General features: G+C 37.5%; 1 protein-coding gene across 2 annotated transcripts in view; it reads right to left on the bottom strand.

The window, feature by feature from the left end:
* Nucleotides 1-27,384, bottom strand: part of sema5a (semaphorin 5A) — a 147,661-nt gene that overhangs the window by 39,516 nt on the left and 80,761 nt on the right. For both annotated transcript variants that reach the window (XR_002751996.1, XM_023326557.1), the window contains exons 9-15: nucleotides 26,917-27,052; nucleotides 22,262-22,466; nucleotides 18,337-18,544; nucleotides 16,326-16,443; nucleotides 12,149-12,330; nucleotides 10,749-10,892; nucleotides 1,934-2,081 (exon numbers count right to left, since the gene is read on the bottom strand). Coding sequence is in view for 1 of the 2 variants with exons in the window: in XM_023326557.1 (XP_023182325.1) it covers nucleotides 1,934-2,081; nucleotides 10,749-10,892; nucleotides 12,149-12,330; nucleotides 16,326-16,443; nucleotides 18,337-18,544; nucleotides 22,262-22,466; nucleotides 26,917-27,052 (1,141 nt within the window). In the remaining variant the exon portion in view is untranslated. The remainder of the gene's footprint in view (nucleotides 1-1,933; nucleotides 2,082-10,748; nucleotides 10,893-12,148; nucleotides 12,331-16,325; nucleotides 16,444-18,336; nucleotides 18,545-22,261; nucleotides 22,467-26,916; nucleotides 27,053-27,384) is intronic.

The following is a 27,384-nucleotide window of genomic DNA, read 5'->3' as shown; positions in this document are numbered from 1 at the left end:
AGTGCAGTGTTTGACCTTCACTTGTGCATTACTTGACACCGACCTAAACTGACTCTGACATAAACTGCTTACTTTACATCAAATAAAATGAGAAATGGCAACAGGCAAAGATGGGCTTCCCCTTTGGAAAAAACGAGTAGGTGATGGGATTTCCTCTTTGCCAACATTAGATTTGTGTTTATGAGCTTGCTAAAGGAATGAAGACGTATGCCAGGATGATTCAGACTGGATGTGAATGGCGCAAGTAGACAGACTATAAAACAACTGCCAATATGTAATGTGTAAGCATGGAAATGAGGGAGAAAGTAGATAGTGACATCAAAAGAAGCATAATGCTCTCAGGAACTCCAGTGACCCACACTTACAGGCATTATCCATGAATGGACAAATTATGGAACAGTTGTGAATTATTCTACAAGTAAGCTGTCTACCAAAGTTGACTTGGAGTAACTCCAAGAGCAAACTAACGACTCATCCAGGAGGTCACAAAAGACCCCCAAAGAAACAAGAGAAACACAAGAAGTTCTGCATGCCTCTCTTGCTTTGGTTTAGGTCTGAGTGAACAAGAAAAACACTGGACAAAAATGGCCTTAATGGAAAAAATTTGAAGGTGAAACTCACAGCTGATTAAAAATAACACAAATATCTGTCTCACCTGTTCAAATTGAAACCTCTTAATGACCTCCAAGACTATTCACAGAATATTCCGTGGACTAAGAGACTAGTGGAACGTTATGAAAGGTACATGTCCTTTATATATGGTATAAAAAATCTTGCCTATGAGAAAAAGAACAATACACCAAAAGTTAAATATGGTGCTTGTAGTGGGACTGGACTGGGTTCCTTTGGTGCTTTATGATCTGATTGAAATCCCACGATGGATGGAACCAAGAAATCTGCTCTTGACTAACAAACCCTGAGGTCAGCACCCTGAATCAGTTTGTCACCTCAAGCCCACTTTGGTTATGCAGCTGATAATGATCAGAAGAAAACCAGCATGGCTCTCTCTGCATGGCTAAAAAACAGTTTTGGAGCATTCTAATCAGAATTTCATTTGATTAAGACAACATGGCATGACCAATAATCTTTCTAGGCTAGGTTGGTTTGTATTTTTATCTTTTAGATAAATGTATTCATCATTTGAAAATGTTCTTTTTTTTGTATTTGCTTTACATATCTGATATTCACATTAGTTTGAATACTGTAAATATTAAGAAGTAAGACAAAACAAATCTTTAAAGAGGATGAATTTTATGTAACTGTAAATTCAGTTTAAGAACTTGAAAGCCTGCATTCAATCCACATATTAAGTGCACAAAATTACAACATTCATTTCACAGCTCAAATGATGTTTTTTGTGTCTTAACCAGTAAGCAATTCAAACTCTCTACCACTTTTTAAAGAAAATCTACAGACAAAAATACACATCCCATATATTCACAAGGCCGTGACCCATATTCTTTAATCCACTTTAAAGTGGGATGTGAGAAGCTATCATGTTCATTCTCTCTCATTTTTACCACTACTGTGGAACAGAGAATGTGTGTACGGAAAATAGAAACCAGAAATAACACAAGTGTCACATCATTCTATCATCAAGGCTTGTATTTCAACGCTGCCTTGCATCATCTGAGCTTTGGAGGAAGCTTTGTGACAGAAAATAAGCCTATTCATATGCACAGTGATTACTGTGTGTGCGTGTGTTTGTGTGTGTGCGTGAAACATTAAATAGGTCTTGGTAATAAATCTGATGGCTTGCCACGGCTGTATAAATAGAGCCAGGGGATTTGGTCATGTTCAATGTTCCAGTTTCATTACTTCTGGGTGTTCATCGGATCAAATGGGTTAGAACCAAGTTCCTTAACAGTGAACAGCCAGAGATGAAAGCAAATAGCACAGCATTGCATGGATAATATTATTTTGCGTGACATACCTGACCACACCCTGGACAGTCGTTGCCATTCTCACAGGTTCTGCGTCGGGATTGGATGCCTCCGCCGCAGGGCACATTGCAACGTTCCCAAGCCGACCAGGCCGACCAATACACATGGGGAGGGCAGGGCAGGTGTTCATTACAGTACCTTGAGGGGAGGATGGTAAATAACACAAAGGGATGACTTTAGTTCCTTTTGGCTGTCACACTGAGCACAAGATCAAGGCTTTACACAGGGAAGTCAGCCATGAACCTACAGAAAAAAAGCATAGCCATAACTTAAATCCACAATCAACAGCCTTTGAAAGCACAAAATCAAGAGCAATCAGAAATATGAAATACAAAACCCACACTAAAGTAGTTTGAAAGACCTGGAAATGTCTATGCCTGTTTGTAGCCTGGTGCAACAATGGATTACATCTTTTTTTTAGGTTTTAAGATTTAGATAGTGGGACATCTAGAGAAATATAACTGAGCATCAAGACTTGTGTCAATGTGTGGTTATTTGGCTCTGCGGCTCTTTAAATAAATGAAATCATACTTTTCTTTTGTTGTTTCTTTTTGTTGTTTGTTTTGCGGTCATGTTAAAAAAACACTGAGTACACTGGTAAATTTGGTCAAAAACAGCCACTGCTTTTGATCTACTCTCACAACAACAAGCTCACAAGATGAGACGATGCATAATAATGGGGTAACAAAGACGAACAGCAATTTGGGGAAAATTGAGAACAAAATGCTTTCATGGATTACAAAACTGTACTTTAAAGAATCTATAGTAGCTGTGAGACAATTCAGCCCGGCTTTGACTGCTCCCTATATTTTTTCTGTTGATCTCATTTTGAATGTCATGCTAATGCAAATATAAGTGAAACAGCCATTTTGAACTGACATGATGGTCTGAAGCTATCTTGTGACATTCTTCTAGTGTTTAGAAATTGTTCCATCTTATCTGTCACCTTGTCACTTTTATTTCCAACTGGATTGCCAAACGGCTTTATCGATATTTCTGCAATCGACCACATTCATTCAGTTCAATCTGCAGTCTCTATTAGCCGAAGTCAATACAGTGCAACCAGACAAGTCAAACAAACTAACTCCTGTTTTATTTCCCTCACTTTAAACATCAGCATAATGCTTATACCTTTGTTTTAAATGCAATAACTGGAATTAAGAGATTTTGCGCTAGTCTTCAATTCAAACAATAAATGAGTTTTTTTTGCACACTTTGCTTAGAGAGAAAAAATCACAGCAGAGATGAGTAAGGAAACGTCTGCTGCATCTTCTCTCTCAGACCACTGCACAGGTAACTAGCAGTAAATAATGCCTTTAATAACTGTTGCTAGCCATTTGGGTCCTGTAAGCACAAATGCTTTCTGCTCCCCACTCCACATAATTCAGTATTTGTCAATGCTTTTCTCTTGTGATGGAAAAATAAGGCTTACAAAGACAACAGATTTCAGGTGAAATAAAAGTGAAGAAACAAATCTATGCATCTCTTATTTAACAAGAAAAAGCTCATTGAGATTATACTCCATATTTACAATTAACTATTAAATGGAAAGCACAGTAGTATAATTTCAAATTTTTTAAAATACTGGGATGTGGAGTTCATCAGGTAATCATAATCCATCAGAGGAAGAATGGTTGAAGTAAAAAACAGGTACCTTCAGTCTTGGTTTGAGAAGCACTTTCTGTTTCTAAAAAAGAACCACAATTTAAGTTTCAGCTTTGGGACCAATTGTTCAATATGACTTTTAAAAGATAAATTCTCATCAGTCACAATACCTAAATATCTGTACTATCTGGCAATTTCCATTTCAACATCTTGAGCAGTTTAACGAGCTTTAGCAGGAAGACACTTCCTGCAGAACCTATCTCAGCTTGAACATCCATCTGACACGACCAACTGGGGGTTTGAAAAGACCGAGCAAATGCACAACAAAGAGAAACAGAAGCAGTGATCCAGAAACACTTTCTATCTGGGTGATCTGACATGACACTGTTGCTGGAACACAGTTTTGCACCATTTCCTTTAAGTAACCCGGGGTGAACTCAGACTCACTTGGACACAATTGACAAAATACAAAATTATGTACTTTAATAAAGAAGAAGCCAAAGGAGTTAGAGAAATACAAGTGTTTCTTGTGATGCTTTGGAAATCTACTTAAATAACAAGAACAAAACTAATGAAAAAGGAAATGCAAGGAACTGTACTTATCAAACTGAAAATGAATAAAATAAACTGTGGAAAATGTGTGCTAAATCCCAGAGTAAAAGACATATATTTGCTTTAGTTGATTGGATGATGTGATGGTGTTAGGGGCTCAAAAAGAAATTTAAAAAATGACACCAAGGTTTTTCATAGAAAATTGATACTATAATTGCTACGATTTTATTCATCTTATTGAACAAAATTATTCAATAGGATGTCGGAAGGGTCAAGTTACCAAAGTTCAGAAAAAGAAAAAAGTGTAAATTTCTTTTTTAGGGTTAGGGTTAAGACTCGTTTGATGTCCTCTAATGAGTTTAAAAAAAGCTTCTAATAATCTTTTGTGTTTAAAGGAAAGTACATTTGTGTGTCATCATGAACAATGATATATCAGGGGGTTGTTGCTGAAAATTGCTGCCTACTGCTTTTGGTGAAGCAAATAGCATTAAATCACTTATCTGAAAGGCGCTTAAAACATTAATTGAAGTTGTAGATAGGGATAAAGTTAAGGGCAGCCGCTATAATGCATAAGCAAACTAAACCCAGACATAAAGTGCTTAAAATTTCCATCATGAAACAATGATCATGTCTGATAGTTGGCTTGGGATCCACTACACCGTACATGGCACTGTGAATGCTCCAGTTTTCAAGAAACTTGTTGACAGAACCTCTAAGGGGTTTATGTGCATTGCAACAAATACAAATTGTATTTTATTTAGGAACTTGTTCTGTACAGCAGTTGCCAATCAGATATGTTAGTTAGTTTTAAAAAAAGTACAACGTAAAAGTACCTACAAAAATCTAAGAATGCTGTTCCTGCTGAAAGAAAATCTAGAATGTCAAATATTTGCTAAAATGACAAACTTTCAATTAACATGCAACACAGAGATAGTATGTATTCAAATTGCACTTCCAGTTTTTGTATGATTTATGTTTTCCCTCCTACTTTACCATAAATGGCAGTAAGTGGAAACAGTGCAACTTATATTGGTCTCCACACACAAAATAACACAGCCTTTTACCAGGCGAGTCTAAGAAACAAACGTAACACAAAAGTATTCAGAGTTGTTAGGAAAGCACCACTTGGTTCCAAATCACAAAAGAACACTTTTGCTGTAAAATGTCTTGTTTCTTCTTGGCTGGTTATCATAGCTAATACAATGCGAGTTCCATGTCTGCCAGTAGGACTCCTTTGCTAGACGAGAATATCAGTAAATAAGTTAGGTGTCCACCTTTTCACGCTTGACAACCATCCAGGCAAACGCTGGACATACACACAGGTTTTTCTGCTGCATATTTAAGGTTGACCAATTCTAGTCTTCATTTAAACTTTAAAAATCAGGTGAAAATTTGACCTTTTTATAGTTAACTAGTCCTGTCAGAAGACGTTCAAAGTCAGGCTTGGTGAGCCCATTTGAGCAACTCCAAATTTGTTTGAAATACATTTAAATGTCAAATATGTCACAGTTTTTCCCTTTCAACGTTCAATTATGTTTACAAGTAGTTCAGTTGTTAGATAAAAATGTTTTTTTTTTCACCGTTGCAAGGTAATGCAAAAGGAATTTACTGTCTGCCTTACACTGGGTTGTGAACTGTTTCAGTGAAAGTTTAAAGTTATTGCTTGAAGACTGAAACAGATTTACAACGTCTGCAAGGATTAGACCCCGAGATGTCCAAATCAGAGAGCCTTTTCTTTATTGCAACATCTTGAGATACAAGGTACAAGAACAACAAGAGTTCAACCTGCTTGTCTTCATATTGACAAGACAGACACAAATCTTGCTTTTGCTTTACAAGCATCTCCTAACTGGAGGGACATTGCTGAGGAGAGGGATGTCGGAGTATTCTTGCTGAGCTTGCTACCTGCCCTACCCAACATCAGATAAGATGAACAGAATGGATGAATTTTTCTGCTTTTACTTGGAAATGTTCTTCATGTGAAATAAACTGCTAAATTTAGAAGTGTAATACAATGAGGTTATTGCCACACTTCAATCCTTGTCAATCGACTAGAGAACCTTGACAAAAAGGACTCTAAAAAAATGCATGTTCAGATGAGTGAAGTTTGCATCTCTGATGTAGACTGAAGGAAACACTTCATTGTCTATACCTGAAAACGTGAGTGAATCAAACCACCAAGAACACGGCCTTTTGCATTGGCCTGTGACAATGTTGTTTAAGAAGTACAGCAAAGGAAGATTACATATACTGTATCTCAAATCTTAATGAATATTTGCATAATTCATTGACGTGGGCTAATAAAAGCCCAGGAGACACATGCATCATCTCTAATTACGATGTTTTACAAGGCAGTATTACAGCAATGTCTAAAATACTTGAATTGCTTAATTCTCATTATAAATTAACTACAGAAAATTGCAAGGCTTGTTAGAACCATTTTGCAGCTTTTACATCGGCTACAAATCTGCTTTTATATATTTTTTTCTTCATGTTTTGGCAGATGACTGCCTTTTTTTTTTTTTTCTTTAGAAAAACAGAGCCTTCTTGTGCTAGAAACAAGCTTTAAATTCAGACCATTTCCTCCTCAGACGCAATTAAGCTGTACATTTCAGCCGCACTATTCCCAAAACGTCACCATTATTCACAGCAGCTCAAAGAACACGTTCTTTACTCTCTGGATATATAAATCCTTGCTGCTTTTCACTTTTACCAATCTTTGCTGTGCCAATGAGTTGATATGTTTGGGAGTAAGAGTGTGGCAAAGTGAGGACAAGGTAATGAAAGGCTGTCCAGTATGCAGTCAGATCCACGTGAATGCTAAAAGGCTTTTACGTGGACAAAATACCCCTACAGGAATGCAATGCAATAATAAAATACAAAAACATCAGCAATCAATGCAGTGGAGATTATCTTGAGCTTCAAAATTATCCTTACACTCACTAATCACACAAGTGAGTGGCTTTGCTCCATCTTGTTTTATCCGTTTTCTTCTCCTCTAAAACACACGGGGCTGATCAGAGTAAAACGAGGCTAATTACCCAGTACAGGCTGAGTAAGCAGCGTGGACGCTGTCAGTGTGCTGAGGGAAAAGCCAACAGTAGGTTCATAAATGCAGGCATTAACCATCCAGATTTAAGCCCGCAGCGCTGCTGTGTGGGCTCAGTTTCATAGCATTTGCTTTAACTTTAAAGGATTTGGCTGCTGCAAACAATCAAGACTGAAGTTATTGGATGCTTGTTGGGTTAACAACAATAAAATAGAGCTGTAAAAAGGTTTATTTGTGCCCCTCTGCATTTTCCTTTTGCATTTGACATTGTTTGTATATTTATCCATGTATGGACATATGGCATGGGCATTTATCTGAATGAGGCACTTGAGGCAACAATGCAAGAACAAGGTGTGAAGTGAGCCATCGCACGTCTCTGATGGGAACCCGGTGCATATAAAGAACAGAATTTTCACAACTGTTTTCGGCAAAAAAATAAATAAATAAATAAAAGACTGACATGGAGCCAGTTTCTCATGGCATTCAGACTGGTGAGTTTTAATTTTTCCTATTTTATATATGGCTTACTTCAAACAACAGTTAGTAGTGGAAGTGGTGGTGGAAGATTTCAGACATAGTAACAAAGGCAAAACAAATGTTTTTTTTTCAAGTGGATGCATAAATGTGAACAAAAGTTAATTTACATATCCCCATGTTGCCCTTTTAAACCCATATGCCTGAATCTAGTGAAGATGGATGTTGTTACTTTTAAATCACCTGAATGCTGCCTTATTCATTAAGATGTCACATCTCTTCACGTGATAGAAGCAGAAAGAAGCAGCAGGGCTACCTTGCAATACAATTAAAAATTTTAAAGGTCATGCTTTAAACAAAAGGTTTGGTGATGCACTAGCAAAGAAACTAATACTAATAGTTTAATAAATAAATCAATACCAATGGCATGATATTGCATATTTGCTCTGTGTTTTATTGGGATAGAAATACACTGCCAAGGGTAAATATTGCTCCAATGTCACCTTCTACCCTGATATTCTATCAGAGCAGGCCTGAATATCACGACTCTAAGAGGCCATATGTAGAGCAGACATGTCCCATTGCTACAGAATCAGTGAAAGAGCAATCATTGCATCCTATGCTGTATACTTGGATACTATAACTCTGTTTGGATTTATGAACATTCACTCACTCTGCATGCTGAATGCTCAAATCAACTCCAACTGATAGACGCCCAAACTATTTTTTAAATTCGTCTGCTACTGTTAATACTAATTGGCCATTTGATTTGACCAACACTAATAGTGTTCAGGGAAGTAAACTTTGATGGAAATGTTACTGCAAATGCAATGTATGGCGTCTTAGCGCAGTAAAACATTGTGAATTTTCCTCCTTTCATCCCAATAAACCTGTATACAGTATACAAGAGAAAGGAGGGCACACAAAAATCAACATAAAAATAAAAATGGCTGGAATTCATATTTTTAAAATGTACTTCAATTCTTTAAGCTTAGACCCACACAAATCAGTTTTTAGATACACCAACATACATAGCAAGATAAGACACAGTGTTAATGGGGCTTACGTATTTACTCTTTTCTGCCATCCATTATAGTAGCTTATTTTATTTATCATGTTTGGTATAATTTATGAGCTTTCCTAACAAACTTGAAAAAAAATATGCACCTAATGTCTTTTGCAAAAGACCTGGATACCTATTGGCCTCTTTAAGGGTTATCTGTTTAACTTAGAAATCATTTAACCACTGATTTCAATTAATTTGAGGTAAATAAATAAAAAAAAATCAATAAAAGAAAGAACAAACTAACAGACTAAAACAGCTGCTCTTTCAATTTTCAAACTGATTTTAAATTTTAAAATTTAAAGAATCCTGTAAACATCCCCTTCCAGTAGCAAGCCTAAAACCTCTCTGACTTGTTTCATATAACTGAACAGAGTGACTACTGAGCCTGAGTATTGGAGATGGCACAAACGGGATTAAAACTGAGGGAAAAAAAATGGGATGGTAAAATCGGCTTCTCTTCTGCGGCGGTTTTTAGAGCCAGTCAGCTGTTTTTTTGGTTTTTTTTCTATTGTATTTTTTTCAGTAACTGGGCTGTGGCGGTCACTCTGTGTAATTTTTTTTTCACTGTTCCAGAAGGCAAAGTGTATTACTCAAAGACTGCTCCTTCTGGAGCTGCAGTTTGCCAGAAAATAGGTGTGAGGTTGCACAAGAAAGAAAAGGAAAAGAAAGTTTAAAAAAAAGGTAATTAAAAGATCTTAAAGTCCGTCTCTAATTACCCATCTTGCAAAATCCACTTTCTGTTACCATGGTAATGGTTTATATGCATTCTTCCTTTGCCTGTACCAGCAGATCTGTAGTTATTTGCACTTTTTCTGTCTACAGTTTTGTTTCACAGCAGGGTGATTAAGAAAATCCACAGTGATTTTTTGTGTGTAAATTCCATCAACATAAAGGAAAGAATCTCTATTGATACAACTGGCTTTAAGATTTACGTAAAATATTGTGAATATTCTGTGTTCAAATATAGCAGAAGCTTTCAAAGCTTTTTCTGAGTTCTTTCTCAAGTTTAGCCAACTGATGAAAACTTCTTGACAGCCAGAACAACCAGAAGAAAAAAAAAGGCCTTGACCTTTTCTAGCCGTGTTGCTTTGTGCACGTCTCCTTGTGCTTCTTCACCTGCTTTCAGCTTCAGTTTTTTGTATCTTCAAAAGGTGCCTGGAAACCATGCAAGCATCTTTTAAGAAAAGGGTGACTATTTTCCACCAAAACTTTAAGTCATGGAATGGTTTGTGTCTGAAAACCAGATAATTATCCAAGCAAAGTCCTACTGTGCACCTTCTCTAATTGGCTGTCAAAGAGTTGAACAAAAGAAAGGGCACAAAGGACAAAGAAAAAGGGAAAAACTGCAACCAAATACAGGCTCCTTTACTACTGGTTACAAAGTTGGGGACTGCTGCTGTTTGTTCGATCTTTTTTTCTTTTCCATCCACCTTTGTTCAACACATATGCCCTTTAATCAGTACACAATGATGAAAATACAATGCTGTGCATAAGTCAACATTTCAATATTAACCCCTTAACTGTCATGATCATGACACGGGTGTGCTGATGGAACGACCCATTGACTTATGTAAGGATTTTGAGGGTGTCAGATAAAAGGGTTAATACAAAACAATTTTAATATTATATATATATTTTTTATATTTTTTCATTTAGAATAAAGCAGCATTATAACATTTATGTAAACAAGTACTTCCCAAAGAGTCAGTGGCATTCTTCATGCAGTAGAGGATCAGAAGAAGGATTTTTACATTTCTGAGATCCCATGTGAGGCTTTTGATGACTTTTCTTTTTATTTTACCAAAGGCGTGATTTTCTGATATAGCTACATTGCTTTATGTAGTTCTTTTTTAAACTCAGCTTCTGTCCCATCTTGCTCACATTTCTTACATTAAATCCTTGCAAACTATGATGTCTTGTTCTAGATGGAAAATGAAGAAACTAAAGTTTGGAGATCACCCTTAAAGACCACAAGTCAGTTTTCATCGAGTCAAACGGTATTTACAGTTGTTTAAAACTTTTGCATATTACTGTAGAAGAGGAGGATTCCGCTTCTTACCTTTCCTCACGATTCTGGCCAACACACACTCTCCCACCGTGGCGAGGTGTTGGGTTGCTGCAGGAGCGTTGACGCACCTGAAAACCGATGCCACAACTGGTGCTGCAAGGGGACCAGGAAGTCCAGGGAGTCCAAGCTCCATTTCTATGATGATACACAAAGTAACATCAGTCTCGGACATTCTCCAGAAAGACAAATAAAATATCAGTTTCTTACATTTATTCGGCCTTGGTACAGTACTACTAACTTGAAGAATAATGAACATGACTTGAACTTTCTGACTCAAACACAGTGGTGAGTAAAACTATAGTTATACAACCACTCTCACATACAAATGTCAATGTCTTTCAGAAAAGAAAGATAAAATACACAATGATGTTTCATACATAAAATAGAAACACAAAACTCAAAGGAGTAATAAAGGTCCTTGGGGAAAAATGTCTACAGTTCTTTTCTAGAAATGTCGCCCTATATATTTAATCTAGGTGCTAGCAATTACAGAATTCAGTCCTCTTGAGTCCTGAAGATGGTGTAGTGGGCTGTAAAAGATTCTGATTAGATGACCTCAAGTCAAACAAGCAAGCTTCCATCTAAAGCTCTAAAGGTAAGGTCAAGTTTATATATATATATATATATATATATATATATATATATATATATATATATATATATATATGGATTCTAAAACTGCCTGGTAGCCACTGAAATCAAAAGTTACAAATTCTTTTGTTCTTCTATTTAAGAGAACTCTAATAGTCCCAGAAGAGTTTTGAAAATGCCCTTTCTCATTTAAAACAAACATTCCTTAAAAGAATAAAAAACTGTTTCTAATTATGTTTGAGGTACAAGTTCCAGGTACAAAGTTCCTTTAAATATGACAAAAAACTGAGACTATTTCTAGGAGAATCTTAAAGAACCATGTGACTGTTTTTAGGCCACTGTCTGGTGGAACACCTGAAATTTCAACTTTATATGATTTTAGCTGTGATTGTGACTCAACCTCTTCTTAACATAGGTAAAGAAGGTAATTAAAGAGGGTTCGAATGAGTATTAATTGTTCAGAAGCAGGTGAAATTATCATGTGACTGGAAACGTAGAGCCGTTTCACTGGAAGCAGTTGAAAATGTTATTTTTCTCCATGCACGAGGTAAGTTGGAAAGCATCAGTTTCTCTAAACTCAGTATTTAACTCAGAGTGTTAAACCTTTAATGAGGAAGTGTGAACAAGTTCCAATGTTCAATCAACACTTGTAAGCGCAAAGTAACAGAATGAAAATGTCACAAAAAAAAATTGCATGGTGTTGATCTCTAACGACTGGGTGTGAGGCTATAGGGATCATATCTGTTAAATTTTTACAATATTTAAAAATGATAAAGAAGAACAGCATCCGAATAATATACCTGGAACAGTTGGCGACTTCAACGCTGATCCCATAGCACTTCTGGCCACCACACTGAGGGGTGGGGTTATCGCAGGCTCTCGTCCGACACAGACAAGCACCTGAGCTGCCTCCATCATTGTGGGTGCAGGTGGACCAGCCAGACCAGGCACCAAAGCCCCCATCGACTGTAACATTACGGACCTGTCAGTGACAAACAGAACCAAAAATAAAACACTTTGAATGTCATGTTTTTTTGCTTTTTTTCTCAGAAATGGGTCATTGCATCAGTGTGGCTTTCAGGAATATGCTGCTCTGGGAGATCATTGGTACAGAAGGGTGGAAACAAAAATCAATTTTCCTCAAATAGATGCAAAAAAAAGAAAAAATCCATTACATCGTCTGCTGAATGTCAAAAATTGAGCAGTTGTCTGCTATAACCATAAAGTAAGACAGAATCTGCTGCATGCTATAATGGAATTCCAAAACAGAAAAAGAGAGACTCGGAATATGCACATTCATAAAACACCAATACATGGAAACAAAATGGGGCCTCGCCAATGAATACATGAAGCAAAACAGAATCAAACTGGAAGGATCAGATATTAGAAGAGCAAAAATTACAAGCGTGATGACCTGGTTGTAAGGGCCAATCGACAGATTCACCACTGAAGATGCTATGAGCCCGGGTTGGTGCAACATTTCAGGATAATTTCAAAATGCAAAAGCATCATCACACCAGCGGAAGAGAGCACAGTCATTATCTGTTTGGCAGAAGCCTGGCCTCTGCTCTTATTGGTAATTGAATTTTGTTGTGTGCCTAAATGAGAAACGCTTGGACCGGGCACACAACATCTGCAACAATGGGCAGCCAAGGAAGCAAACAGCTACACAGATGCAGCCAATAAAGCCAATATTGCAGCATCACTCAGGCTGAAAGTGTGAGTGATTTGGTATTTGTGTATTGTCTACTGAATTATTTACTTAAGGTTGTACAAGATGTAATATTCAATAACTGATCCACACTGCATGGCTTTTATAAGGAAAATAATCATAATTTACTTTAATGTTTATATGTCGGAAGAGAAATAACAGAGTCTAGATATTATATAAAATTTAAATCTAAATCTATAACAGATTCCAGTGGCAAAAGAGAGGCCCATTTCATTTTTACAAAGTTTAACATCACACATGCAGAATAGGAGGTAAGAGTTCAAAAAGCTGTGAGGGCTGTCAATTTTACTTGAATCAAAATATTAATCTGGGATTAAAACCTCCTTGACGGGCTAACAGCAAAACTGCCTTCTTTTAAAAGTAAAACGTCTTTCACCACAGATATAAGACTGTAATGCCAGATGGCACTTGTGAATTCGTTGGTGAAGCACACATCTCCTATCTCTGCCTACACAACACTTCTCAGTATGCAAAACCTTGGCTGGCTTTTAACTTTAGACCATCACTTTGCAGAAGTATGCAGCCGAACAGACACTAAGCCAGTTATATAAACTTTTGCACACCGTTAATGGACTCATAGGGTGTGCAAGTGTAATGGTGATTAAAGAAATGTTCCATTATTTTTTTCTTTTCACATCTTGTTGATTAGTTATTTTAAACAGATATATTTATTTTTCTTGTCTGGACTTCAGTCTCTGCATTATACGTCTATTTCTTGTTCTCAGTGATACGTTTTAGAAATAATGGAGCAATACTGTATTCATCCATTAGTGTTAAAGTATCAACTCAGATGATTGACATTTACAGGCATTTTTTTCCCCCGAGAATACACTAGAGGGACTATTTATCGCTTCTGCCTAGGGATTCCTTTGGTTTACCAGAATTACGTAGCTGTTTCTGTTTAGGAGAAAGTTGAAAATTTTAGTCCTGGACCTAAAAACTCTTAGCCTGGTAAAACCCAGCCCCTGGTTCTGCAATTAGATTTAAACACAGTGTCTGAAGAGGTGTGTGAAGTCTTGGCTGTAGTACTTTTTTTGCCATCTCTTTACAGTTCAGCATGACCTCAAGATGAACTGACTACAACATCAATTTCTGGGAACTGGTAACTGTATCACATGTTTTCCACTTGAGAATAATCTTTCTCTCTGGTGAGTGACAGACTTCAAGTAGTGCTTTTAAATCTTCCCAGATTGACAAGCAGTGAAAATTACTTTCCTTGGATCTATTGATGTCTTTGGTGGAATCCTAACAATCATGTACTCTATGCTCCATCTCGGCAAAGTGTAAACCTTCTGGTTTTAGACATGTGCAAAATAGCACATGTCTTAATTAACTTAAGACATGTTAATGTCTTAATTAATAAACTTAATTTGTTTATTAGGTTTAATCAGATTCTATGTCTTTAAAGTACAAAGTTACCACATTTTGTGTGATCCTAATGATAGGGGAAAAAAATCAATACAATAGTAGAAGGATATGGCTGGCTGCATTTTGCTTACTGAAGTTGCAAGTAAAGAACAGCTTTAAAAAATAGGTTGTGATTTTCTTTTCTGATGCTTTTCTATAGATGACTGAAATGTTATTAAGAATAATTCTCGTAGAGAGGAGACCGAGGATTGTTTGTGCTTACGATTTATGCTAAGATAAGCATATAGTGTCTAGAGTCAAGCTACATATTTAATAAGCCAACATGAGTGGTATCAGTTCCCCTGTCCGTATTCCATCCAATAAATCATATTGCAGAAAGATAAAGTATTTTGAATAATGAAAAACATACAGTAGAGTTTATGTTTTCCATTTGTTTTACAGTCTTTATTTAAACATAGCTGTTTATGCAAAGATTATTTATCTCCAAGAATAAAGGATTTTTCCTCAGAGGCTTGAGAGTCAAATATTCATTTAAAGCTCCGATGTGCTTTGCTTGTCAATAAGGTCCACATGAAAGACAAAGGGAGTTAATATCTCTCAAACAGAAAAAAGTGTGATAGACTGTAATATGTCCCTAAAGGAAGAGAGTGAAATGTTGCTGCAAGCTTCTGCATAGATAATTCACTTCAACTAGACAGACAGCAAGCCTATAATGTGTTCTTCTATCCATCCATTTTTTTTGTACCCGCTAATCTTCGCAAGGTCATGGTTCCGATCTCCAGTGATCACTGGGCGTGAGACGGGGTACGCCGCCAGTTTTTCACAGGGCACCATAGATGCATGCAGGACACACACTCATGCAACACACACACGCCCACACACCCCTGAGGTTGGTTTTGAACTGACATGCATTCTTCTGGAGTGTGGGGGAAACCCATAGGACATGGAGACAACCCAAACATGGATGACAAGAAAGACCCCAGTCGGAATCCAAGTTAAGGATCTTTTTGATGAAAGGCAGGACTCTTAACTGAAGCTGTTGATAAAGCTATTGTTGTAATACTGTCTTTTTTTCAAGTGAACTACTCCTTGTTCAGTGCTTTAGTGTTTACTTATTGGTCTTGTGATAATTATTATGGTCAAACACTCCAGTTTCACAAGATCACTGGATATAAATGAAGATCACTGTCCCAGATGCAATCTGCAGTCTGATTTTTTAAGCTTTGTTTACTCATAACGGCATCTTCATCTCCGAGTGGCCTTTTAGACCATGACGATACCGGACTAGTTGTGGTGTGAATAATGATGCCCTCTTACAAGCGTTATTTGGTTGGCTCTCACATTTTGCATGAAAACATATCCTTCACAGTTTATCATGACATGATCTCGAGTTTTATAACCTCCCTAAAGCTGCAGTAGGGAGTTGCAAGAAAACAGAGGACTTTACAAGTCCTTCTCCTTGCTGTCTGCTGTGTTACTGCTCTCAGAGTAAGAAGAAAGGTTATGTATCTTTTTAAACATATGTAAATATCAAGTTTCAATTGCATGTAAATTTAAGTGCTGCGACACAATATAACCACATAGATGTGACAGGATCTTTGCTAAAGAATATTTAAACTAAGCAATCCACATCCCTCTGCATGCTTTATCACCTATAATTGTGAGACACATTTTTATGAAAGAATAAATCTGATCAGCAGATAATGGAAACTTCTAGTTATTGTACAATAGCAAAGCCAGCTTGTCTTTGCTTTGCTCTAAAGGACTAATGTGCAAATCCGTTGACATTTCAGTTAGGAGTTATGCAGAAATATGGGAATTACAAAGTGCTTTATGCTGTGTTATATGGAAAGATCATAGGGCAGACTCATACTCACTGGACATTTTGTGATGCTCTGCTCCCACTGGCTCATTCTGACACTTTCCTCTAGGGTGGTGCATTTTTTCAGCAACAAATCCCAGCCACAATACGGGTCCCTGGCTCCTACGCAGGCTCTAAAGGGTAGGAATACAATGACCCTATTAGAGAGGTTTTGTGAGTCTGTTGTGTCACACAGATGTCTGTGCCTTAGAATGGCATAGATTCAACTAGATAGAAGGAGACAATTGATGAAGGTAATAAGTGGTGGTTTCAATGTCTTATTAAAGTATAAGAGGCAGCAGAGATTGGATGGTAGCAGAACGTATAATTGAACATGTCAGAGGAGAGAAACAGACAGAAAAAAGAAAGTGACAGAACAAATGAAAGCACTATTAAAGCTAGGAAAAAAATATGTAGCATTGCCCCAGAATGTAGAACATGATCATGCATTGGGCCCGACATCATAAAATTCTTCCTTGATGTAGTGTACTGACTACATTTTCAACATCAGCTCAGATAACATTCAATGCAAGGATATTTCAGTATATGTATATTGTGGCATATGTCTTTCCAGTAACTGCAGCACATGGTTTGTTGAGAGTAATAAAGCTACTCTTTTCATATAAAGACAAGGCTGTGGTGACAGTGCGGTGACATATCTTTCGGCCGCAGGCATCAACGTTGCATGACGTGCCCTGGTGGAAACAGTGATTTTTTTTTTCTGAGAGGTTTCATAAAGAGACAGAATATAGTCACAATCTAGAATGAATGAGTAAGAACCAAGTGATTCACATGCTTTAGTATCCATCCCAGTGACTGCTCTAAAAACGAGAAAGGGTTGGTGCTTCTGTGTAAAAATGATGGTGCTGTATTATTATGTGGCTGAGGAAGTGTTTGGGCCAATATGAGAGATGACAGATAAAATTCTGCTTCTTGTAAAATCAAAGTCATACACAGTATAAGTAAAAAGGTGTAAAGTGTATACTGCACAGTACAAGGACAGTACAAGGACATACTTTACACGTGATTGATATTTCTCAAAGTCCTTTTTCATTGATCTTAGATAATCTTTAAATTATCTGAGCAACAACTTGGGTATTTTTTAGCTGCGGGCCATTATTGTAGATATGATCTGAAATTGATGCCTAAATTATATATCACTTGCATCTAGTTGCATTTGTAAATAAGGAACAAGAGTTCACATTGTGCGGTATTGCTCCACAAGAAATAAAAAAGACAAGATGTGCCACTCTATAGATACAAGGTGATGGTAGTACCGAATGACACGAGATGAAAGAAAAAAACATCAGGGTCTATTTTCCTGAGGGGCTCAGGGTCCTCCAAATTATGCATCCACACAACAAAACCACAAAAAAGGCATCATTCCAATATTTCAAGTCTGTCTCTGAAAGTAATGTCAAAGATAAAACATAGCTATTAGCAACTGATTTGTGTCCTTGGTGAAGTTTCTTTTATCCGTTTTGTCTGTTCTAACTTTTTCAGCCTTCATGTAAAAAGAGAAATAGTGAATGTGATGAAGTGACTGCATTACGCATTACAAAGCAACGGCTGTAATATGATGCATTAAGGCTGCGGTGTGCAACGGTAACGGTGCAACGGAATAATGAAGGTGTAATTTGTCAGCCAATGATAGATAGGATACAAATCTTGATTGGCTTTTACACCCAAGTTTGGCAGTATTTATTCAGAGATGTGGCAGCCTAGAAGACAGACAGAAACTCAAAATATCTGATTTAACTTCGGAATGCTGCACGAGGCAGAAAGCACATGGTTTTGCGCATGGGTCAATCAGCTGGGGAGGCAGTCAGAGGACATCCACAAGCACCTCCAGTGGATCAGACAAAGCTGATTTGCAGGATTTAAAGTTTTAGCACAGGCCTGGTACTGTCAGATAAAAACCATCTTATGAAAAAGAAAACAAAATACAGCTTGAAAACTTTGTTTGCACATTTGCCTTTGACAGCTCCCATTGAGATTAATAGTGTTTTCTTTGTTCACGGACTCACTCTCTGCTCTTGTGGTAGCTGCATCTCTTGAGCGGTATCTTGATGACCTGGTCCCTGAAGCCCACGTAAAGCTCGCTGCGGCTGTGCAGGATCAGCAGGCTCCGTATCGGCTGCCTCTTCCTGGGCGGGAACAACTCGATCTCCTCCAATAGGCAGCTCCCCGTGGACTGGTTGAGAGGAGACAGCACTTTTCTGATAGTGCCATAATCTGGAAGAGAAAGTGGGGAGAAGAGAGGATTATGTCACAAAGAGGAAAGAGAGGCCGATAATACACAAGAGAAAAGGTAAAGTAATGGGGGAAAGAGCAAAAGGAAGGGCAGGATAAGAATAACAGAGAGTTTGAAGAGGAAAACCAACAAATAATGTATGCTGAATGGGAAGAACTACACTCAACACCGTGAACTACAGAACAATCGCTTCCTTAAGGAGGCTGTGGAAAGAGGAATAAAAGAGAAATGGGGCTGGATGTACAAAGCCTGGTTAAAGCATCAATATGCAGCACTGCAGACATAACGAAAGAGTTGATGAGGCACCTGAATGCATGATTTCTGGCCTACTTTTTCTTAAGGGAATATTCTAAGGGATGAAGCTGCTTTGTAGCTATAAAAGAGAGTGAAATGTGTGGAAAAGTGTGGAAATCTGTGTCACCGTGAATGTATTCTGACCTTTAATTTTGTAAGGTAGGCCCAGAGAGACACACTTTGAGGCAAATTTTCTTTTGGGAAAGCTAAAACAAACATAATCCATTATACTTGCAGTCCCCTGGGCGAGCCAAAGGTAATTAGGTGTACAGTGGAGCCATAGGAAGAAGTGCAAAATGCTAATAGGTAACTTAAAGGCATGAAATGTAAAAGTTAAGTTTTGCCCCAAGCAGTGTGGTCAGTAATGCTGCAGCAGCTTGAGGTAATACATACAATAAGAGACTTGAACCTTTCAGAATAAAAACCTGTTTTACTGTTTTTTTGTTAAACTTCTATGTATTTGATTGGGATTTTATGTGATGGAACAACACAAAGCAGTGACAGTTATGGCCTTCATAGAGTAACAAAAAGAAAGCCAATGTTGAAAAGAAAACACAATCATTTATAGCACGATACTATCAGCAAACTATAAATGATTTCCCCACAATAATAAACTTGGAAAAAGTTGCTCTGGTCGGACGAAACATCACCTTGAACATACAATCCCTCTTATGACATGGCAGCAACATGTTGTGGTGACTGTATTTAGCAACGGCAGGGAAAATGTTTGCAGTTTAAAGAAAGTTGGAGGGAACTAGACACAGAACAGTTCTTCATGAAACCTTGTTTATGGTTGCAAAGGACTTTACACTGCGGCAGAGTTCTGCCCTTTAACAGGCACATGCAACCAGAGATACACTAAAAAAGATTAGATCACAGCATATCAATGTGCTATGCATGAATGAGCCTAAGCCCATACAAATCCATGAACATTTCATCCAGTCTCAATACTTTGCAAAGAAAAATTAAAATAAATTAGATTCTCACAGCTGCAATTTCACCATGAAGGGATTTTGCAAAGTATTGATCCAGAAGGCTTAACACAAAGGCATTCACTATTTACATATTTAGTTGTGTAAAAATCTTTCTTCTGCTTCACAGTGATTTATTTGATTTTATTTTGTTCTATCACCTTAAATTCCCAATGAGACATGTTGAAGTTTGTGATTGGATTATGAAAATAAATGGTTAAAGGAGCGTAAATATTTTTACAAGACAATGTAAGGGAAATTCAACTTTAACTGTTAGAACTTGATTTGTTAAAGTACATTTGCTAAGTTGTGGCCAATTTAGCAAATTATTATTTTTTTTTACTTTAGCAACTTGTATGCTTACAAAGTTGTGTGCAGAACTTTATTTATGACCCTTCTGTTAAACTGATTGAATTTAATTTTGATTTTTTGGTTTTTTAATTATTACACTATCCTGGTTCTTATTTTCTATTTTAATAAATGTTCTTTGTGTGGCAGAATACAACGGCTCATTCTGAAGCCTAAAATATCTCATACTGTCCTATTATCTAATTTGGCATGTATTAAAGTGCTGCTGTGTTCATCTGGAGGCGTGTACTTTAACGTTTCAGATTCTTTATTCCATCAAATCTACTACTGAGAAAGAAAAATGAGCAGCAGGAAATACTAAGGAGGCTGAATAACAGCTTCACTGCTCTGCTCAGCAAGCTGCACGGTTGTTTGAAAGAACCTCACACTTCGACATCTTTGAACTCCCGGCTGGAGCTATTAGATTTCCCCACAATGGCCCCAATCAGTGGGGTGCGTTTAGGCGTTAATAACAGCGTGTGATTAGGCACAGTATGAGTGCAAGCCAATGGCCCTGGCAGGGGTTCAGATGTTTTCATTAGTGTCTGGTTAGTGTCTGGGGAACTTGCAGTGTGGGCAGCTCTGGTTCAGTGCTGCATTGATCACAGTAGCATGCAAACAATGAGAAGGGAGTTTTTGAGGGAGATGCCAAGCAAGGAGGAAGTGAACTGGAACAGATTGCAAGTTTGTGTGTGTGTGAGAGAGAGGGCGTGTACATATGCATGTATTATACGATGTGTGAAATATCCTAAAATAACACCGACTCTTTAACAGGAGGATCATGTTGCCATTTCCCAGCGGGCTTTTTTTGGTACTTTGTAGAGCAAAGTGGGTCACTGCATTCAAAATTCTGCTCAGCACACCTGTTTGTCGCTCATGTTACATTACAACAACTCATCAAATAATAACAGGTAAACTGAAGACCTTTTGTTGCCATTTTCTGCAACTTGCCAAGTCTAACATCATCGCAGGATCACACCAGTTTGATCAAACAATGTACTGATAAGCAGATGGTGCCAAACGTACACATCGGACAGAGTAAATGTGTAATGACCGCACATGTGTCATTTGCCCACCGCTCGTCTCTTTTTAGACATGACTATTGGCTGTTTTATGGTGCATACGGAAGAGGGATTACATTTTCATGAAAAATGCTTCTTCTGTTATCTATATGTGTGCATTTCAGTGACTGCATGAGGGTTTCGTAACATATGTGGAACATGTGTAGGTAAAAGGTCATGAAGCTCATGTCAAAGCAAAAGCTTTGATGTCTTGATGATGTTGATACAGATTGACTGGTATTGTTCTTCTTACGAGAAACTTCTTTCATGTGCAGAGTGCATTTCAAGGCCTTTGAGCTCCTAGGCCTTTTTGTTTTTTTTTAAGAACCATCAATATTCACAGCAATAAAAGTAAGGATGAATAAAACACTGAGACAATGTGCGCATTAAGGTCTCAGTCCTGAGCAGTTCTACCGCATGCAAGTAATTATACGGTTAGATTCTGTTCACTATTTTAGTTACCACAAAATTGAGTGTATTTCATTGTGTGTGTGGTTTTTTTTTTAAATATCTCCAAATTATTCAAACTGGATGTTTATGAATATTAATTTTGAAGTCTTGCCCCAGTTTCTTCTTTCAATCTAAAAAATATATATATATATATTCATAACTATTATAGTATGTATAGGTAGAAGTGATTACAATCCAGTCACTTTTGCCTTTCCTTCAACAACATAAATTTGTGTAGAGCCACAAAATGTGCATTGCCCCTCAAAAGAACGTTGAATTATTTCATTTTACGACTATGTAGTGCAAAGAATTTTGCTTGCATTTCTATTTTTTGATTTAGGGACAAGTGTGAATGTCAAACATCAACAGGAAAAAGGAATAAGTGTTCCTATTGGATGAAACCATGAACAACTTGTTCCCATATTTTAAAAACTTAAAAAATATAGTAACCTTTCAAAAACAAAGGGACGACTGCGTGAGTTTAATTCTAAACCTTAAAGAACAACTTTCTCCTGTACTACTGACACAAACAGATTTTCTTATTAGAAAAAAAAGGTTGTTCTGAGGTACTTACCAGTGGCCAAATAAATGATGTGGAACAGTGTGTCTTTCCCTTGTACCACATCCACTGCTATATGAGTGAAGCGCACATTGTCTTCCATGAAATAAGGAACAGGGACCACTGGCTGGACCACCTCATGCATCAGCAAAAACTTCTGTGCATCCTGCAGGTTTCTTTGAGTCAGGTTTACATAGGAGCCAGAGTTGATGGTGCCACACTGTACAGATGGAAAAAGTTTGGAAGAATATGACATTCGACTTCCATTACATTCATAAAAGTCTAGGGTTTTAAGGATTACAGGATAATATGCCTAGGGATTTTTTCAGAAATAAACCAAGACATGGAAATTTAAGGGAAGGAGTGATTAAATGAACAAGTAGGATCATTGCCTCTAAGTTGGTTTGCTATCCTCAAAACTTCAAGGCTTTGTAGTCACAGAGTTTGATGGGAAGAGACTGAATGAGTGATTCACTGAGTGGGTAGTTATCTCTTTTATGAGATTTCTCACTCATATGCATGCATATTGCTGGTAAGCTTTATTGCTACTTGGAAAATAATATTTCCGGATTGTGTCATTCTTCAGCTCAGAAATGATAACTTCAAAAAGTGTCTGAGACCTCATTGTTTTCATTATTAATATTTTTAAAGAGACTCACAGGGAATTTGTATCAGTCAAAGATGGACAAGCAATGATTTAGTAGTGAGGAAATCTGTTGTCACAAAGTGACAATAAATAAATGCATTTTTCTGGCTTTATTGTTTCATTCTGGAGACAAGTTTTGATTTCTTAAAGGTAGTAAGATTCATAGTTATAATCTAAAATGTTTAATACTTAAGACTAAGTTTATCCAGGGGTAGTAATTACAAATGCACATCAATAGATTACTACTTCTAATCATGAAATACAAAAAAATTCCCAAAAGTTAAATCTATATTTTTGGATGTATCATGGTAAAATGTAAAAATTTAAAACTGGACTGTATACTTTTGGATGGCACTGTCCGTAGCTAATGTTTGCCTACAAAAAGCCATTTCCATGATATGATGCATCTGGTGTGAATTTTTTCCTCTTCTAAGTGGAGAGAACAAGGTGCAGGACAAAGCCAGCATAGCTAAGGGAAAACTGGGAAACTAAAGCTAACCAAGCGTAAAAGATGTCCCATGATGAGCTCAGGATTTTGAATTGAGGCATCTTTCACAAAGAACAGGCTTCCACCAGAACACAGAGCAGAGAAAACAAAAATACGTCTTGTATGGCAATTACACCACCCAAAACAGACTGCTGCTGTTTTAATTATAGTATTGTATTGCATTCTGTCATCTCATACACCTTTTTACTGCTAAGCTGAGGCTGAACTCTGGCTGGTGAGTTGTTCCTAGGAGACAAGCTTCAACGGCAACATTATGGACACGTTATACAGATCAATCCTCGGCCTTTAGTGAGCTGACAAACGACTGTCATGAAGGGCTTCTAGTCTGGTGAACGGATCAGTGCTCTTGCAAGTTCAGAATGTGAGAAATTGCAGCCCTGAAAGACTACAAGACATTCAAGACTGTGCTTGCCAGTGTCTCAAATAATCATCCTGCCCCTGGCAAAAAAAATATGTTGAATGTTTGCAGTGTGGATGTTCAGTAATACATGTCTAAAGTTTCCCTTTGTGGTCTGCTTTTGCATTGTGTGCAAGGTTGCCAAAGCATGTGGATGACAGAATTTTACAGAGCGTTTGGGTCTGGTCACTGAGGCTCTATTACAGGGAATGCACTGCAAAATTGATGTTATGAGCAGAGTCAAGGTGAGGGACACAACCATCATTTGGCTGAGGGCCCATCCAACACTCAGCTGTCTCCCCCTCTCATCATCAGGGCAAAGTGCCCTGCCAGGATGACATAAGTGGCACTCAGAACCATGGTTGTTTTACACCATGTTTTTGCAAAATGGCAGTGTGTTTAAAATGTCTTTCAAGTATCATGGCATTTCATTTTAGACTCTGTTTCCTGAGTAACTAAACGTTCAACACTTGGCAACACCTGATCCCAATCTTTGTTGGATTTGCTGAACATTGCAAAGGACAGTATTCATACCTCTTGAGATTTTTCACATTTTGCTCTTCTTGGGCTTTTGGCTATGTTTGTTGTAAATGCTTCAATCCCTATTTTAAAGGCCTTCTGAACAAAACATTTCAGTGAAGTTGACTTGAAAAGAAGAGTTGCATTGTTTTCTCAGTACATGTATTGGTTAAAAATGTTACTTACAGTTTGTTTATATGGTTTCTTTGAGGTACAATAAGCTTCTAGTGAGGGATATTTTCCTTGTTATGGTAGCCATACTTAGGATCTATATGTTTTTAATGAAAAGATTAAATACATGGTGGAAAAAAATATATATATACAGTATACATATGTCAATATTAATTGTTATAAATATCTGTCTCCTTCTCCATCTAGACTTATGTTAGTCTCTTATTTCCCCTACATCAGGCAGGGGAAGGAACTGTGGTAAACCTACTTAGCTTTCTCAGAGTGAAAAGGGATAAAAACAAAGGTTTGCTCAAATTTATAGGATTTTATTTGTAAAAAATGTTACAACCTATGTGTCATTTTCCTTCCAGTTTTACTCTGCTTTGTGTACTTTCACGTAAAAAGCCATTATAATGTGTCAAGGTTTTTCACCGTAATATGACAAAATATGAAAAAAATGTATGCGTTCTGGACACTTTTGTCAGGCACTGTGTAATGTTACATCATCCCAAAAGGCTAACCAGGAACCCCTTTTCTCAAAAAATACCTAGTTTTAGTTTAATTCTAGTTTATTTTCACAATTGTGTGGCTGAACAAAGAATGTTTTTTAAATAATAATCTATTATAAAATGACCCAATATAACACATAGGCAGTATTAGTAGTAATGCACAAAGAACATGACTCATTGCCTGAACAAACCCTGCAGGATCAATCGGTGTGTTTCAAATGAATGGAGGGATTTTCTCTGCAGACTGGGAATTAGGCTCTCAATCAATGACCAATATGCGTGCGTGTGTGTTGAGGCATCTCTCCATAATCACAATTATCCTCACCTGGCAGGTCTATTCCTTCTTTTTTGGGCAATGTAGCTGTACAACAAATGTATTTTATATGTGATATGTGAGCTGTGCGGTTGTTGTAGCTGCTTGATTTTTATAGATGCCTGTTGGTGCCTGAACTTCTGTGAAAGTGTATGTGTGCTGGCTTGAGAAAGAGCTATAAATCTTGCGCTTGTAAATCTCAACATTGACAAATGCTTGATGAAGATGTCACTGAAACCTAGATAAAGTGAGCATTAGTCCATTGGAAAGGAGCAAATATTGTATCCAAGCTTAAGTCAGGAAGATGGGGGAAGAGAGGTGAGACAGATCCATGTTTATCCTCGAGAAGCGTAAAAAAATATGGAGCGCAGACCCCCCCGATGTGATGTTCCTATAGCACATTGAAGGGCATAAATTTGCAGTCAGCTCTGACCAGATAAGGAAAATTGATTTTCATGAAGTTTGTTTTTGCTAAACTAGCTGCTGACAAGCAGATATAACAATGCATGACGACAGAGAGTTATATTCCATGTCACAGATTTATTGGTGTGGGCGCATGTGAGTATGCAGCATACCATCAAAGCTTGCACCTTTTTTTCCCCCCTTCTGAGAATTCCTTTCGCCTTTTCTGCATGAGCAACGCCATTATAGATAATGCATGTGTTAGTCCTCGATTGAGGGCTCTTGCATATGCTGGCTCAGGCGGCGACATGATGGAGGCTGGTGATGAGAAACGTCTGAGAAAGCGAGGCAAGTGTCACCCACCGGTGGCCACACCTCATAGGGAATTCAATTCCTCATGGAAAGCCAGGTGGATTAGCTCTCTCACTATCTGCTACGCCTGCAAAAACCAAGAGCCACTTGTTCTGCTAATAACGCATTCCCTCTGTGTCATCACTATGGAATGGTGCCTTAAATCAAAATAAGATGCTTTCCATACACCTTCAGGTTTTAGGGTAGGGCATAAACATAAAGAATTACCAGTGCAAAATAAGTTAAGTTTATTAAGGGCGACTCCATGAGATATCTTCAAGGAATGAATGACCTATACAACAGAGTTTATAATGAGCAGTCATAATGTGCACGATTGTGAGAGAAGACGCACTTAATAGATAATTAGAAGAAATTATAATATGTGAAGAGCTTCCTCTGAGGTGAATGGGTGAGGAATGCTTATTCTTCATTAAGTGTGCAAAAATGTCCCTCTTTTGATAGATTGGTCCTGATTTCCTAATCATATCAAAGGTGAGCATTGGGTTGTCTTTTGTTTTGGTTTAATCTTCTTAACACTGAAACATCCCTAATGTGGAGTTTACATACGGACCTCAAAAGGTTTGAAATGCAGAAAGAAACATTAACCACACAAGGTTGTCATAAACCTGATTTATAGTAACATTTTTGTTTTGGATGGACTCTCTTAAAAACTTCCAAGATATCCTGCATAAACAACTCCAAATTTACAGAAAATGCTCCTAGCATTTTAAAATCTTTTAGAGCTGTGTAAATACTATGGTAATTTTTTCCAAAGGTTGTCACACCATTAGAGTCTAATAGTGGCCCATCCATAGTGGATGATGATACCTTATGAATGAATACGCATACATTACCTGAAAGTTTGGGTTTGGGTTGGGGTAGGGCAGCCAAGCCGATCGTGAGTTTTCCTGGTACTTAAAAGGTCCATTAAAAACCTGGGATATGGCACTGAGATTGAAGGCGCATACTGCAGATGCAGCAATGCTGTTTCTGATGGTTGAGAATAGAAGGGGAAAAAAAGTGTAGACAGCCCCTCAAAAAAGGAAGGAGAGTGGAAAGAAAACAAAAAAAAGATTAGGATTATCAAATTTACAAAAAAAAACTCAACTCAACGTGGAAGCACATCAGATTTTGTATGCTTTCGTTAGGATTACCTCAGCATGTTGGCAACAATAAAAATCAAACCCTAAAGAGACAGACACCCTCTGCATCGCTCGTGACTGTCATTATTAGACTATAAATCCAGCAACAAAGCACAATTAAGCTGCTTGGCTTTTCTGATTAACGGTATAGATCTCTGAGCTGAAATACAGCTTTGACTT

The sequence above is a fragment of the Xiphophorus maculatus genome, chromosome 21, assembly GCF_002775205.1.
Source record: "Xiphophorus maculatus strain JP 163 A chromosome 21, X_maculatus-5.0-male, whole genome shotgun sequence".
NCBI lineage: Eukaryota > Metazoa > Chordata > Actinopteri > Cyprinodontiformes > Poeciliidae > Xiphophorus > Xiphophorus maculatus.
This window is presented reverse-complemented; position numbering and strand designations above follow the sequence as displayed.